Genomic DNA, 17,962 nt, shown 5'->3' on the forward strand with positions numbered 1-17,962 from the left:
GACTTTTTAGGCGGCAAAGACACGAATTGTTAACTTTTGTCCTAATTATCAGAAATAAGTCCGACCAAGCTCAGAATGCTTATTTTCATGCATTGAAACGATATTTAGTGATTCGGAGATTTTTCTAAAAAGTCGGTTTTTTCGACTTTTCGGGTCGCGAAAAAACGATTTTCTAACTTTACTCCTAATTATCAGAAATGAGTCGGTCCAAGCTCAGAATGCTTATTTTGATGCATAGAAACGATATTTAGCCATTTGGAGATTTTTCTTAATACTTGGTTCTTAAGACTTATCAAGTGGCAAAAACTTGATTTTCTAACTATGGTCCTAATTATCGGAAATGAGTCCGACCAAGTTCAAAACGCTTATTTCGATGCATAGAAACGATATTTAGCAATTCGGAGATTTTTCTTAATACATAGTTTTTTCGACTTTTCACGTGGCGAAAACGCAATTTTCTAACTTTACTCCTAATTATCGGAAATGAGTCTGACCAAGCTCAGAATGCTTATTTTGATGCATTAAAACGATATTTAGCGATTCGGAGATTTTCCGAAAAAGTGGGTTTTTTCGACTTTTCGGGTGGCGAAAACAGGATTTTCTAACTTTTATCCTAATTATCAGAAATTAGTGGGACCAAACTCAGAACGCTTATTTTAATGCATAGAAACGATATTTAGCCATTCGGAGATTTTTCTTAATACTTAGTTTTTTCGACTTTTCAGGTGGCGAAAACGCAATTTTCTAACTTTACTCCTAATTATCGGAAATGAGTCGGACCAAGCTCAGAATGCTTATTTTGATGCATGAAAACGATATTTAGCGATCCGGAGATTTTCCGAAAAAGTGGGTTTTTTCGACTTTTCAGGTCGCGAAAACACGATTTTCTAACTTTTGTCCTAATTATCAGAAATTAGTGGGACCAAGCTCAGAACGCTTATTTTAATGCATAGAAACGATATTTAGCCATTCGGAGATTTTTCTTAATACTTAGTTTTTTCGACTTTTCGGGTCGCGAAAACAGGATTTTCTAACTTTCGTGCTAATTATCAGAAATGAGTCCGACCAAGCTCAGAACGCTTATTTCGATGCATCGAAACGATATTTAGCCATTTGGAGATTTTTCTTAATACTTGGTTATTAAGACTTATCAGGTGGCAAAAACTTGATTTTCTAACTATTGTCCTAATCATCGGAAATGAGTCCGACCAAGCTCAAAACGCTTATTTCGATGCATAGAAACGATATTTAGCAATTCGGAGATTTTTCTTAATACTTAGTTTTTTCGACTTTTCACGTGGCGCAAAAGCGATTTTCTATCTTTACTCTCAATTATCAGAAATTAGTGGGACCAAGCTCAGAACGCTTATTTTAATGCATAGAAACGATATTTAGCCATTCGGAGATTTTTCTTAATACTTAGTTTTTTCGACTTTTCGGGTCGCGAAAACAAGATTTTCTAACTTTCGTCCTAATTATCAGAAATGAGTCCGACCAAGCTCAGAATGCTTATTTTGATGCATAGAAACGATATTTAGCAATTCGGAGATTTTTCTCAATACTTAGTTTTTTCGACTTTTCGGGTCGCGAAAACACGATTTTCTAACTTTTATCCTAATTATCAAAAATTAGTGGGACCAAGCTCAGAACGCTGATTTTGATGCATAGAAACGATATTTAGCCATTTGGAGATTTTTCTTAATACTTGGTTCTTAAGACTTATCAAGTGGCAAAAACTTGATTTTCTAACTATGGTCCTAATTATCGGAAATGAGTCCGACCAAGTTCAAAACGCTTATTTCGATGCATAGAAACGATATTTAGCAATTCGGAGATTTTTCTTAATACATAGTTTTTTCGACTTTTCACGTGGCGAAAACGCAATTTTCTAACTTTACTCCTAATTATCGGAAATGAGTCTGACCAAGCTCAGAATGCTTATTTTGATGCATTAAAACGATATTTAGCGATTCGGAGATTTTCCGAAAAAGTGGGTTTTTTCGACTTTTCGGGTGGCGAAAACAGGATTTTCTAACTTTCGTCCTAATTATCAGAAATGAGTCCGACCAAGCTCAGAATGCTTATTTCGATGCATAGAAACGATATTTAGCAATTCGGAGATTTTTCTCAATACTTAGTTTTTTCGACTTTTCGGGTCGCGAAAAGACGATTTTCTAACTTTTATCCTAATTATCAGAAATTAGTGGGACCAAACTCAGAACGCTTATTTTAATGCATAGAAACGATATTTAGCCATTCGGAGATTTTTCTTAATACTTAGTTTTTTCGACTTTTCAGGTGGCGAAAACGCAATTTTCTAACTTTACTCCTAATTATCGGAAATGAGTCGGACCAAGCTCAGAATGCTTATTTTGATGCATGAAAACGATATTTAGCGATCCGGAGATTTTCCGAAAAAGTGGGTTTTTTCGACTTTTCAGGTCGCGAAAACACGATTTTCTAACTTTTGTCCTAATTATCAGAAATTAGTGGGACCAAGCTCAGAACGCTTATTTTAATGCATAGAAACGATATTTAGCCATTCGGAGATTTTTCTTAATACTTAGTTTTTTCGACTTTTCGGGTCGCGAAAACAAGATTTTCTAACTTTCGTCCTAATTATCAGAAATGAGTCCGACCAAGCTCAGAATGCTGATTTTGATGCATAGAAACGATATTTAGCAATTCGGAGATTTTTCTCAATACTTAGTTTTTTCGACTTTTCGGGTCGCGAAAACACGATTTTCTAACTTTTATCCTAATTATCGAAAATTAGTGGGACCAAGCTCAGAACGCTGATTTTAATGCATAGAAACGATATTTAGTCATTCCGATATTTTTCTTAATACTTAGTTTTTTCGACTTTTCAGGTGGCGCAAAAGCGATTTTCTAACTTTTGTCCTAATTATCAGAAATGAGTCGGACCAAGCTCAGAACGCTTATTTCGATGCATGGAAACGATTTTATAGCGATACAGAGATTTTTCGAAAAAGTTGGCTTTTTCGACTTTTTAGGCGGCAAAGACACGAATTGTTAACTTTTGTCCTAATTATCAGAAATGAGTCCGACCAAGCTCAGAATGCTTATTTTCATGCATTGAAACGATATTTAGTGATTCGGAGATTTTTCTAAAAAGTCGGTTTTTTCGACTTTTCGGGTCGCGAAAAAACGATTTTCTAACTTTACTCCTAATTATCAGAAATGAGTCGGTCCAAGCTCAGAATGCTTATTTTGATGCATAGAAACGATATTTAGCCATTTGGAGATTTTTCTTAATACTTGGTTCTTAAGACTTATCAAGTGGCAAAAACTTGATTTTCTAACTATGGTCCTAATTATCGGAAATGAGTCCGACCAAGTTCAAAACGCTTATTTCGATGCATAGAAACGATATTTAGCAATTCGGAGATTTTTCTTAATACATAGTTTTTTCGACTTTTCACGTGGCGAAAACGCAATTTTCTAACTTTACTCCTAATTATCGGAAATGAGTCTGACCAAGCTCCGAATGCTTATTTTGATGCATTAAAACGATATTTAGCGATTCGGAGATTTTCCGAAAAAGTGGGTTTTTTCGACTTTTCGGGTGGCGAAAACAGGATTTTCTAACTTTCGTCCTAATTATCAGAAATGAGTCCGACCAAGCTCAGAATGCTTATTTCGATGCATAGAAACGATATTTAGCAATTCGGAGATTTTTCTCAATACTTAGTTTTTTCGACTTTTCGGGTCGCGAAAAGACGATTTTCTAACTTTTATCCTAATTATCAGAAATTAGTGGGACCAAACTCAGAACGCTTATTTTAATGCATAGAAACGATATTTAGCCATTCGGAGATTTTTCTTAATACTTAGTTTTTTCGACTTTTCAGGTGGCGAAAACGCAATTTTCTAACTTTACTCCTAATTATCGGAAATGAGTCGGACCAAGCTCAGAATGCTTATTTTGATGCATGAAAACGATATTTAGCGATCCGGAGATTTTCCGAAAAAGTGGGTTTTTTCGACTTTTAAGGTCGCGAAAACACGATTTTCTAACTTTTGTCCTAATTATCAGAAATTAGTGGGACCAAGCTCAGAACGCTTATTTTAATGCATAGAAACGATATTTAGCCATTCGGAGATTTTTCTTAATACTTAGTTTTTTCGACTTTTCGGGTCGCGAAAACAGGATTTTCTAACTTTCGTCCTAATTATCAGAAATGAGTCCGACCAAGCTCAGAACGCTTATTTCGATGCATCGAAACGATATTTAGCCATTTGGAGATTTTTCTTAATACTTGGTTATTAAGACTTATCAGGTGGCAAAAACTTAATTTTCTAACTATTGTCCTAATTATCGGAAATGAGTCCGACCAAGCTCAGAATGCTTATTTCGATGCATAGAAACGATATTTAGCAATTCGGAGATTTTTCTCAATACTTAGTTTTTTCGACTTTTCGGGTCGCGAAAATACGATTTTCTAACTTTTATCCTAATTATCAGAAATTAGTGGGACCAAGCTCAGAACGCTTATTTTAATGCATAGAAACGATATTTAGCCATTCGGAGATTTTTCTTAATACTTTGTTTTTTTTGACTTTTCAGGTGGCGAAAACGCAATTTTCTAACTTTACTCCTAATTATCGGAAATGAGTCGGACCAAGCTCAGAATGCTTATTTTCATGCATTGAAACGATATTTAGTGATTCGGAGATTTTTCTAAAAGGTCGGTTTTTTCGACTTCTCGGGTCGCGAAAAGAAGATTTTCTAACTTTTCTCCTAATTATCAGAAATGAGTCGGTCCAAGCTCAGAATGCTTATTTTGATGCTTAGAAACGATATTTAGCAATTCGGAGATTTTTCTTAATACATAGTTTTTTCGACTTTTCACGTGGCGAAAACGCAATTTTCTAACTTTACTCCTAATTATCGGAAATGAGTCTGACCAAGCTCAGAATGCTTATTTTGATGCATTAAAACGATATTTAGCGATTCGGAGATTTTCCTAAAAAGTTGGTTTCTTCGACTTTGCAGGCGGCAAAGACACGATTTTATAACTTTTGACCTAATTATTAGAAATGAGTCCGACCAAGCTCAGAAAGCTTATTTCGATGCATGGAAACGATATTTAATGATTCAGAGATTTCTCTAAAAAGTTGGTTTCTTCGACTTTACAGGCGGCAAAGACACGATTTTATAACTTTTGACCTAATTATTAGAAATGAGTCCGACCAAGCTCAGAAAGCTTATTTCGATGCATGGAAACGATATTTAGCAATTCGGAGATTTTTCTTAATACTTAGTTTTTTCGACTTTTCAGGTGGCGAAAACGCAATTTTCTAACTTTTATCCTAATTATCAGAAATGAGTTGGACCAAGCTCAGAACGCTTATTTCGATGCATCGAAACGATATTTAGCCATTTGGAGATTTTTCTTAATACTTGGTTATTAAGACTTATCAGGTGGCAAAAACTTAATTTTCTAACTATTGTCCTAATTATCGGAAATGAGTCCGACCAAGCTCAGAATGCTTATTTCGATGCATAGAAACGATATTTAGCAATTCGGAGATTTTTCTCAATACTTAGTTTTTTCGACTTTTCGGGTCGCGAAAATACGATTTTCTAACTTTTATCCTAATTATCAGAAATTAGTGGGACCAAGCTCAGAACGCTTATTTTAATGCATAGAAACGATATTTAGCCATTCGGAGATTTTTCTTAATACTTTGTTTTTTTTGACTTTTCAGGTGGCGAAAACGCAATTTTCTAACTTTACTCCTAATTATCGGAAATGAGACTGACCAAGCTCAGAATGCTTATTTTGATGCATTAAAACGATATTTAGCGATTCGGAGATTTTCCGAAAAAGTGGGTTTTTTCGACTTTTCGGGTCGCGAAAACAGGATTTTCTAACTTTCGTCCTAATTATCAGAAATGAGTCCGACCAAGCTCAGAATGCTTATTTCGATGCATAGAAACGATATTTAGCAATTCGGAGATTTTTCTCAATACTTAGTTTTTTCGACTTTTCGGGTCGCGAAAACACGAATTTCCAACTTTTATCCTAATTATCAGACATTAGTGGGACCAAGCTCAGAACGCTTATTTCAATGCATAGAAACGATATTTAGCTATTCGGAGATTTTTATTAATACTTAGTTTTTTCGACTTTTTAGGTGGCGAAAACGCAATTTTCTAACTTTTATCCTAATTATCAGAAATGAGTTGGACCAAGCTCAGAACGCTTATTTCGATGCATCGAAACGATATTTAGCCATTTGGAGATTTTTCTTAATACTTGGTTATTAAGACTTATCAGGTGGCAAAAACTTGATTTTCTAACTATTGTCCTAATTATCGGAAATGAGTCCGACCAAGCTCAGAATGCTTATTTCGATGCATAGAAACGATATTTAGCAATTCGGAGATTTTTCTCAATACTTAGTTTTTTCGACTTTTCGGGTCGCGAAAATACGATTTTCTAACTTTTATCCTAATTATCAGAAATTAGTGGGACCAAGCTCAGAACGCTTATTTTAATGCATAGAAACGATATTTAGCCATTCGGAGATTTTCCGAAAAAGTGGGTTTTTTCGACTTTTCGGGTCGCGAAAACAGGATTTTCTAACTTTCGTCCTAATTATCAGAAATGAGTTTGACCAAGCTCAGAACACTTATTTCGATGCATGGAAACGATTTTCTAGCGATACAGAGATTTTTCGAAAAAGTTGGCTTTTTCGACTTTTTAGGCGGCAAAGACACGAATTGTTAACTTTTGTCCTAATTATCAGAAATGAGTCCGACCAAGCTCAGAATGCTCATTTTCATGCATTGAAACGATATTTAGTGATTCGGAGATTTTTCTAAAAAGTCGGTTTTTTCGACTTTTCGGGTCGCGAAAAAACGACTTTCTAACTTTACTCCTAATTATCATAAATGAGTCGGACCAAGCTCAGAACGCTTATTTCGATGCATAGAATTGATATTCAGCGATTTGGAGATTTCTCTAAAGATTTGGTTTTTTCGACTTTTCGGGTCGCGAAAACACGATTTTCTAACTTTTGTCCTAATTATCATAAATGAGTCGGACCAAGCTCAGAACGCTTCTTTCGAAGCAAAGAAACGAAATTTAGCCATTCGGTGATTTTTCTTAATACTTGGTTTTATCGACTTTTCAGGCGGCAAAAACACGATTTTCTAACTTTTCTCCTAAATATCGAAGATCACTTGGACCAAGCTCAGAACGCTTATCTCGATGCGTAGAACCGATATTCAGCTTTTCGGAGATTTTTCTAAAAAGTTTGTTTTTTCGACGTTTCAAGTGGCAAAAAAACGATTTTCTAACTATTGTCTTAATTATCAGAAATGAGTTCGACCAAACTCAGAACGCTTATTTCGATACATAGAAACGACATCTAGCCATTTAAAAATTTTTCTGAATACTTTGTTTTTTTCGACTTTTCAGGTCGCAAAAACTTGATTTTCTAACTATTGTCCTAATTATCGGAAATGTGTCGGACCAAGCTCAGAACACTCATTCTGATGCGTAGAGAAGATATTTGCCAATTAGGAGCTTCTCTCAATACCTGGTTCTTTCGACTTTTCGGGTCGCGAAAACACGATTTTCTAACTTTTGTCCTGAATATCAGAAATGAGTCGGACCAAGCTCAGAACGGTTGTTTCGATGCATAGAAACGATATTCAGCCATTCGGAGGTTTTTCTCAATACTTGGTTTATATGGCTTTTCAGGTGGCGAAAACGCAATTGTGACGGTGACGGTGACGGTGACGGTCATGATAATCAGCATGATCATGGTCATGGTGGTAACTATTACCACAGTCATGATGGTCACCATGATCATGGTCATGATGATCACCATGCTGATGATCATGATGGTCAGCATGATCAAGGTCATGATGGTTCCCATGAAGACGGTCATGATGGTCAGCATGAACATGGTCATAATGGTCACCATGATCATGGTCATGATGGTCAGCATGATCGAGGTCATGATGGTCACAATGATCATGGTCATGATAGTCACCATGATCATGGTCATAATGGTCACCATGATGACGGCCATGATGGTCACTATGATCATGGTCACGATGGTCACCATGATCCTGGTCATAATGATCTACATAATCATGGTCATAGTAGTCACTATGATCATAGTCATGATGGACACCATGAGCATGGTCATGATGATCAGCATGATCATGGTCATAGTGGTCACCATGATAAAGGTCATGATGGTCACCATGATGACGGTCATTATGGTCAGCATGATCATGTTCATGATGGTCACCATGATCATGGTCATGATGGTCACCCTAATGACGGTCATTATGGTCTCTATGACCATGGTCATGATGGTCACCATGATCCTGGTCATGATGATCTACATGATCATGGTCAAGATGGTCCCCATGATCATGGTCATGATGGTCACTATGATGACGGTCATTATGGTCACCATGATCATGGTCATAATGGTCACCATGATCATGGTCATGATGGTCACCATGATGACGATCATTATGGTCACCATGATCATGGTCATGATGGTCACCACGATCATGGTCATGACGGTCAGCATGATCATGGTCATGATGGTCACCCTAATGACGGTCATTATGGTCTCTATGACCATGGTCATGATGGTCAGCATGATCCTGGTCATGATGATCTTCATGATCATGGTCATGATGGTCATCATGATCATGGTCATGATGGTCACTATGATGACGGTCATTATGGTCACCATGATCATGGTCATGATGGTCACCATGATCATGGTCATGATGGTCACCCTAATGACGGTCATTATGGTCTCTATGACCATGGTCATAATGGTCACCATGATCCTGGTCATGATGATCTTCATGATCATGCTCATGATGGTCACCATGATCATGGTCATGATGGTCACTATGATGACGGTCATTATGGTCACCATGATCATGGTCATGATGGTCACCATGATCATGGTCATGATGGTCACCATGATCATGGTCATGTTGGTCAGCATGATCGAGGTCATGATAGTCACCATGATCATGGTCATGATGGTCACTATGATCATGGTCATGATGCTCACTATGATTACGTTCATGATAGTCACCATGATTACGGTCATGATGGTCAGCATGATCATGGTCTTGATGATCACCATGATGACGGTTATGATGGTCAGCATGATCATGGTCTTTAAGATCACCATGATCGTAGTCATGATGGTCACAATGATGACGGTCATGATGGTCAGCATGATCATGGTCATGGTGGTCACTATGACCATGGTCATGATGGTCAAAATGATCCTGGTCATGATGGTCAAAATGATTGTGGCACTGATGGTCAACATGATCTTGAACATGATATTCACCCAGATCATGGTAATGGTAATCACTATGATCATGGTCATCAAGATCACCATGATCGTAGTCATGATGGTCACAATGATGACGGTCATGATGGTCAGCATGATCATGGTCATGATGGTCACCATGATGATGGTCATGATAGTCAGCATAATCATGGTCATGGTGGTCACTATGATCATGGTCATGATGGTCACCATGATCATGGTCATGATAATCACCATGATGATGGTCATGATGGTCACTATGATCATGGTCATGATGGTCACCATGATGACGGTCATTATGGTCACCATGATCATGGTCATGATTGTCACCATGATCATGGTCATGATGGTCAGCATGATCAACGTCATGATGGTCATCATGATCATGGTCATGATTGTCATCATGATCATGATCGTGATGGTCATCATGATCATGGTCATGATGGTCATAATGATCATGGTTGTGATGTTTATTATGGTCATGATGATCACCATGATCATAGTCACGGTGGTCCTTATGTTTACCATGATCATGTTCATGATGGTCATCATGATCTTTAACATGATAGTCACCCATTTCATGGTCATGGTGATCACCATGATCATGGTCATCATGATCACCATAATCGTAAACATGATGGTCACTATGAAATAGCCATGATGATCACTATGATTACGGTCATGATGGTCAGCATGATCATGGTCATGATGGTCACCATGATTACGGTCATGATGGTCAGCATGATCAAGGTCATGATGGTCACCATAAAGACGTTCATGGTGGTCAGCATGATCATGGTCATGATGGTCACCATGATCATGGTCATTATGGTCACTATGATCATGGTCATGATGGTCACCATGATCATGGTCATGATGGTTAGCATGATCGAGGTCATGATGGTCACAATGATCATGGTCATGATGGTCACCATGATCATGGTCATAATGGTCACCATGATGACGGTCATGATGGTCACCATGATCATGGTCATGATGGTCAGCATGATCGAGGTCATGATGGTCACCATGATCATGGTCATGATGGTCACCATGATGACGGTCATTATGGTCACCATGATCATGGTCATGATGGTCACCATGATCATGGTCATAATGGTCACCATGATGACGGTCATGATGGTCACCATGATCATGGTCATGATGGTCAGCATGATCGAGGTCATGATGGTCACCATGATCATGGTCATGATGGTCACCCTAATGACGGTCATGATGGTCACTATGACCATGGTCATGATGGTCACCATGATCCTGGTCATGATGATCTACATGATCATGTCCATGACGGATACTATGATCATGTTCATAGTGGTCACCATGATCATGGTCATCAAGGTAACCATGATCGCGCTCATGATAGTCTCCAGGATCAGGCTCATGATGGTCACCATGATCATGGACGTGATGGTCACTATGAAAATAGCTATGATGATCATCAGGGTCATGGCCCTGATGGTCTTCATGATGACGGTCATGATGGTCAGCAAGATCGGGGTCATGGTGGTCACCATGACTACGGCTATGATGGTCGGCATGATCATGGTTATGATGGTCACCATGATGATGGTCATGATGGTCAGCATGATCAAGGTCATGATGGTTCCCATGAAGACGGTCATGATGGTCAGCATGAACATGGTCATAATAATCACCATGATCATGGTCATGATGGTCAGCATGATCGAAGTCATGATGGTCACAATGATCATGGTCATGATGGTCACCATGATCATGGTCATGATGGTCACCATGATCATGGTCATAATGGTCACCATGATGACGGTCATGATGGTCACTATGATCATGGTCATGATGGTCACCATGATCCTGGTCATAATGATATACATAATCATGGTCGAAGTAGTCACTATGATCATAGTCATGATGGACACCATGAGCATGGTCATGATGATCAGCATGATCATGGTCATAGTGGTCACCATGATAATGGTCATGATGGTCACCATGATGACGGTCATTATGGTCAGCATGTTCATGGTCATGATGGTCACCATGATCATGGTCATGATAGTCACCCTAATGACGGTCATTATGGTCTCTATGATCATGGTCATGATGGTCACCATGATCATGGTCATGATGGTCACTATGATGACGGTCATTATGGTCACCATGATCATGGTCATGATGGTCACCATGATCATGGTCATGATGGTCACCATGATCATGGTCATGATGGTCACCATGATGACGATCATTATGGTCACCATGATCATGGTCATGATTGTCACCACGATCATGGTCATGATGGTCAGCATGATCATGGTCATGATGGTCACCATGATCATGGTCATGATGGTCACCCTAATGACGGTCATTATGGTCTCTATGACCATGGTCATGATGGTCACCATGATCCTGGTCATCATCATCTTCATGATCATGGTCATGATGGTCACTATGATAACGGTCATTATGGTCACCATGATCATGGTCATGATGGTCACCATGATCATGGTCATGTTGGTCAGCACGATCGAGGTCATGATAGTCACCATGATCATGGTCATGATGGTCACTATGATCATGGTCATGATGCTCACTATGATTACGGTCATGATGGTCAGCATGATCATGGTCATGATGATCACCATGATGACGGTTATGATGGTCAGCATGATCAAGGTCATGATTGTCAGCATGATCAAGGTCATGATGGTCACCATGATCATGGTCATGATGGTCACTATGATGACGGTCATGATGGTCAGCATGATCAAGGACATGATGTTCATAATGATCATGGTCAGAATGTTTATTATGGTCATGATGATCACGATGATCATGATCATGATGGTCACCATGATCATGATGTTCCTGATAGTCACAATGATCATGGTCATGATGATCACCATGTTCATGGTCATGATGGTCAACATGATCTTGAACATGATAGTCACTTAGATCATGGTCATGGCAATCACCATGATCATGGTCTTCAAGATCACCATGATCGTGGTCATGATGGTCACAATGATGACGGTCACGATGGTCAGCATGATCATGGTCATGGTGGTCACTATGACCATGGTCATGATGGTCAAAATGATCCTGGTCATGATGGTCAACATGATTGTGGCCCTGATGGTCAACATGATCTTGAACATGATATTCACCCAGATCATGGTCATGATGGTCACCATGATGATGGTCATGATAGTCACCATAATCATGGTCATGGTGGTCACTATGATCATGGTCATGATGGTCACCATGATCATGGTCATGATAATCACCATGATGATGGTCATTATGGTCACTATGATCATGGTCATGATGGTCACCATGATCATGGTCATGATGGTCACTATGATGACGGTCATTATGGTCACCATGATCATGGTCATGATGGTCACCATGATCATGGTCATGATGGTCACCATGATCATGGTCATGATGGTCACCATGATGACGATCATTATGGTCACCATGATCATGGTCATGATTGTCACCACGATCATGGTCATGATGGTCAGCATGATCATGGTCATGATGGTCACCATGATCATGGTCATGATGGTCACCCTAATGACGGTCATTATGGTCTCTATGACCATGGTCATGATGGTCACCATGATCCTGGTCATCATCATCTTCATGATCATGGTCATGATGGTCACTATGATAACGGTCATTATGGTCACCATGATCATGGTCATGATGGTCACCATGATCATGGTCATGTTGGTCAGCACGATCGAGGTCATGATAGTCACCATGATCATGGTCATGATGGTCACTATGATCATGGTCATGATGCTCACTATGATTACGGTCATGATGGTCAGCATGATCATGGTCATGATGATCACCATGATGACGGTTATGATGGTCAGCATGATCAAGGTCATGATTGTCAGCATGATCAAGGTCATGATGGTCACCATGATCATGGTCATGATGGTCACTATGATGACGGTCATGATGGTCAGCATGATCAAGGACATGATGTTCATAATGATCATGGTCAGAATGTTTATTATGGTCATGATGATCACGATGATCATGATCATGATGGTCACCATGATCATGATGTTCCTGATAGTCACAATGATCATGGTCATGATGATCACCATGTTCATGGTCATGATGGTCAACATGATCTTGAACATGATAGTCACTTAGATCATGGTCATGGCAATCACCATGATCATGGTCTTCAAGATCACCATGATCGTGGTCATGATGGTCACAATGATGACGGTCACGATGGTCAGCATGATCATGGTCATGGTGGTCACTATGACCATGGTCATGATGGTCAAAATGATCCTGGTCATGATGGTCAACATGATTGTGGCCCTGATGGTCAACATGATCTTGAACATGATATTCACCCAGATCATGGTCATGATGGTCACCATGATGATGGTCATGATAGTCACCATAATCATGGTCATGGTGGTCACTATGATCATGGTCATGATGGTCACCATGATCATGGTCATGATAATCACCATGATGATGGTCATTATGGTCACTATGATCATGGTCATGATGGTCACCATTATCATGGTCATGATGGTCAGCATGATCGAGGTCATGATGGTCACCATGATCATGGTCATGATGGTCACCATGATCATGGTCATGATGGTCACCATGATCATGGTCATGATAATCACCATGATGATGGTCATGATGGTCACTATGATCATGGTCATGATGGTCACCATGATGACGGTCATTATGGTCACCATGATCATGGTCATGATGGTCACCACGATCATGGTCATGATGGTCAGCATGATCGAAGTCATGATAGTCACCATGATGACGGTCATTATGGTCACCATGATCATGGTCATGATGGTCACCACGATCATGGTCATGATGGTCACCATGATCATGGTCATGATGGTCACCCTAATGACGGTCATGATGGTCACTATGACCATGGTCATGATGGTCACCATGATCCTGGTCATGATGATCTACATGATCATGTCCATGATGGACACTATGATCATGTTCATAGTGGTCACCATGATCATGGTCATCAAGGTAACCATGATCGCGCTCATGATAGTCTCCAGGATCAGGCTCATGATGGTCACCATGATCATGGACGTGATGGTCACTATGAAAATAGCTATGATGATCATCAGGGTCATGGCCCTGATGGTCTCCATGATAACGTTCATGATGGTCAGCAAGATCGGGGTCATGATGGTCACCATGATCCTGGTCATAATGATTTACATAATCATGGTCATAGTGGTCACTATGATCATAGTCATGATGGACACCATGGGCATGGTCATGATGATCAGCATGAGCATGGTCATGATGATCAGCATGATCATGGTCATAGTTGTCACCATGATAATGGTCATGATGGTCACCATGATGACGGTCATTATGGTCAGCATGATCATGGTCATGATGGTCACCATGATCATGGTCATGATGGTCACCCTAATGACGGTCATTATGGTCTCTATGACCATGGTCATGATAGTCACCATGATCCTGGTCATGATGATCTACATGATCATGGTCCTGATGGTCACCATGATCATGGTCATGATGGTCACTATGATGACGGTCATTATGGTCACCATGATCATGGTCATAATGGTCACCATGATCATGGTCATGGTGATCACCATGATCATGGTCATCATGATCACCATAATCGTAAACATGATGGTCACTGTGAAATAGCCATGATGATCACTATGATTACGGTCATGATGGTCAGCATGATCATGGTCATGATGGTCACCATGATTACGGTCATGATGGTCAGCATGATCAAGGTCATGATGGTCACCATAAAGACGTTCATGATGGTCAGCATGATCATGGTCATGATGGTCACCATGATCATGGTCATTATGGTCACTATGATCATGGTCATGATGGTCACCATGATCATGGTCATGATGGTTAGCATGATCGAGGTCATGATGGTCACTATGATCATGGTCATGATGGTCACCATGATCATGGTCATAATGGTCACCATGATGACGGTCATGATGGTCGCTATGATCATGGTCATGATGGTCACCATGATCCTGGTCATAATGATCTACATAATCATGGTCATAGTGGTCACTATGATCATAGTCATGATGGACACCATGAGCATGGTCATGATGATCAGCATGATCATGGTCATAGTGGTCACCATGATAATGGTCATGATGGTCACCATGATGACGATCATTATGGTCACCATGATCATGGTCATGATGGTCACCACGATCATGGTCATGATGGTCAGCATGATCATGGTCATGATGGTCACCATGATCATGGTCATGATAGTCACCCTAATGACGGTCATTATGGTCTCTATGACCATGGTCATGATGGTCACCATGATCCTGGTCATGATGATCTACATGAGCATGGTCATGATGGTCACCATGATCATGGTCATGATGGTCACTATGATGACGGTCATTATGGTCACCATGATGATGGTCATGATGGTCACCATGATCATGGTCATGATGGTCACCATGATCATGGTCATGATGGTCACCATGATCATGGTCATGTTGGTCAGCATGATCGAGGTCATGATAGTCACCATGATCATGGTCATGATGGTCACTATGATCATGGTCATGATGCTCACTATGATTACGGTCATGATAGTCACTATGATGACGGTCATGATGGTCAGCATGATCAAGGACATGATGGTCATAATGATCATGGTCAGAATGTTTATTATGGTCATGATGATCACGATGATCATGATCATGATGGTCACCATGATCATGATGTTCCTGATAGTCACAATGATCATGGTCATGATGATCACCATGATCATGGTCATGATGGTCAACATGATCTTGAACATGATAGTCACTTAGATCATGGTCATTGCAATCACCATGATCATGGTCTTCAAGATCACCATGATCGTGGTCATGATGGTCACCATGATGATGGTCATGATAGTCAGCATAATCATGGTCATGGTGGTCACTATGACTATGGTCATGATGGTCACCATGATCATGATGTTCCTGATAGTCACAATTATCATGGTCATCATGATCACCATGATCTTGGTCATGATGGTCACTATGATGGCGGTCATGATGGTCAGCATGATCATTGTAATGGTGGTCACTATGACCATAGTCATGATAGTCAGCATGATCAAGGTCATGATGGTCACCCTGAAGACGGTCATGATGGTCTGCATGATCATGGTCATGATGGTCACCATGATCATGGTCATTATGGTCACTATGATCATGGTCATGATGGTCACCATGATCATGGTCATGATGGTCAGCATGATCGAGGTCATGATGGTCACCATGATCATGGTCATGATGGTCACCATGATGACGGTCATGATGGTCACCATGATCATGGTCATGATGGTCAGCATGATCGAGGTCATGATGGTCACCATGATCATGGTCATGATGGTCACCCTAATGACGGTCATGATGGTCACTATGACCATGATCATGATGGTCACCATGATCCTGGTCATGATGATCTACATGATCATGTCCATGATGGACACTATGATCATGTTCATAGTGGTCACCATGATCATGGTCATCAAGGTAACCATGATCGCGCTCATGATAGTCTCCAGGATCAGGCTCATGATGGTCACCATGATCATGGACGTGATGGTCACTATGAAAATAGCTATGATGATCATCAGGGTCATGGCCCTGATGGTCTTCATGATGACGGTCATGATGGTCAGCAAGATCGGGGTCATGATGGTCACCATGACTACGGCTATGATGGTCGGCATGATCATGGTTATGATGGTCACCATGATGATGGTCATGATGGTCAGCATGATCAAGGTCATGATGGTTCCCATGAAGACGGTCATGATGGTCAGCATGAACACGGTCATAATGGTCACCATGATCATGGTCATGATGGTCAGCATGATCGAGGTCATGATGGTCACAATGATCATGGTCATGATGGTCACCATGATCATGGTCATAATGCTCACCATGATGACGGTCATGATGGTCACTATGATCATGGTCATGATAATCACCAAGATCCTGGTCATAATGATCTACATAATCATGGTCATAGTAGTCACTATGATCATAGTCATGATGGACACCATGAGCATGGTCATGATGATCAGCATGATCATGGTCATAGTGGTCACCATGATAATGGTCATGATGGTCACCATGATGACGGTCATTATGGTCAGCATGATCATGGTCATTATGGTCAGCATGATCATGGTCTTGATGGTCACCATGATCATGGTCATGATGGTCACCCTAATGACGGTCATTATGGTCTCTATGACCATGGTCATGATGGTCACCATGATCCTGGTCATGATGATCTACATGATCATGGTCATGATGGTCACCATGATCATGGTCATGATGGTCACTATGATGACGGTCATTATGGTCACCATGATCATGGTCATGATGGTCACCATGATGACGATCATTATGGTCACCATGATCATGGTCATGATGGTCACCACGATCATGGTCATGATGGTCAGCATGATCATGGTCATGATGGTCACCATGATCATGGTCATGATAGTCACCCTAATGACGGTCATTATGGTCTC

The 17,962-nt window shown here is 40.2% G+C and overlaps 1 protein-coding gene across 1 annotated transcript in view; it reads right to left on the reverse strand.

The window, feature by feature from the left end:
- The window catches only part of LOC130674143 (urease accessory protein UreE-like), a 131,963-nt gene that overhangs the window by 91,870 nt on the left and 22,131 nt on the right, over nt 1-17,962 (reverse strand). Inside the window, exon 2 of the mRNA XM_057479411.1 lies at nt 14,316-14,586. Within this exon, the coding sequence (XP_057335394.1) occupies nt 14,316-14,586 (271 nt within the window). The remainder of the gene's footprint in view (nt 1-14,315; nt 14,587-17,962) is intronic.

The sequence above is a fragment of the Microplitis mediator genome, chromosome 9 (genome assembly GCF_029852145.1).
Source record: "Microplitis mediator isolate UGA2020A chromosome 9, iyMicMedi2.1, whole genome shotgun sequence".
NCBI lineage: Eukaryota > Metazoa > Arthropoda > Insecta > Hymenoptera > Braconidae > Microplitis > Microplitis mediator.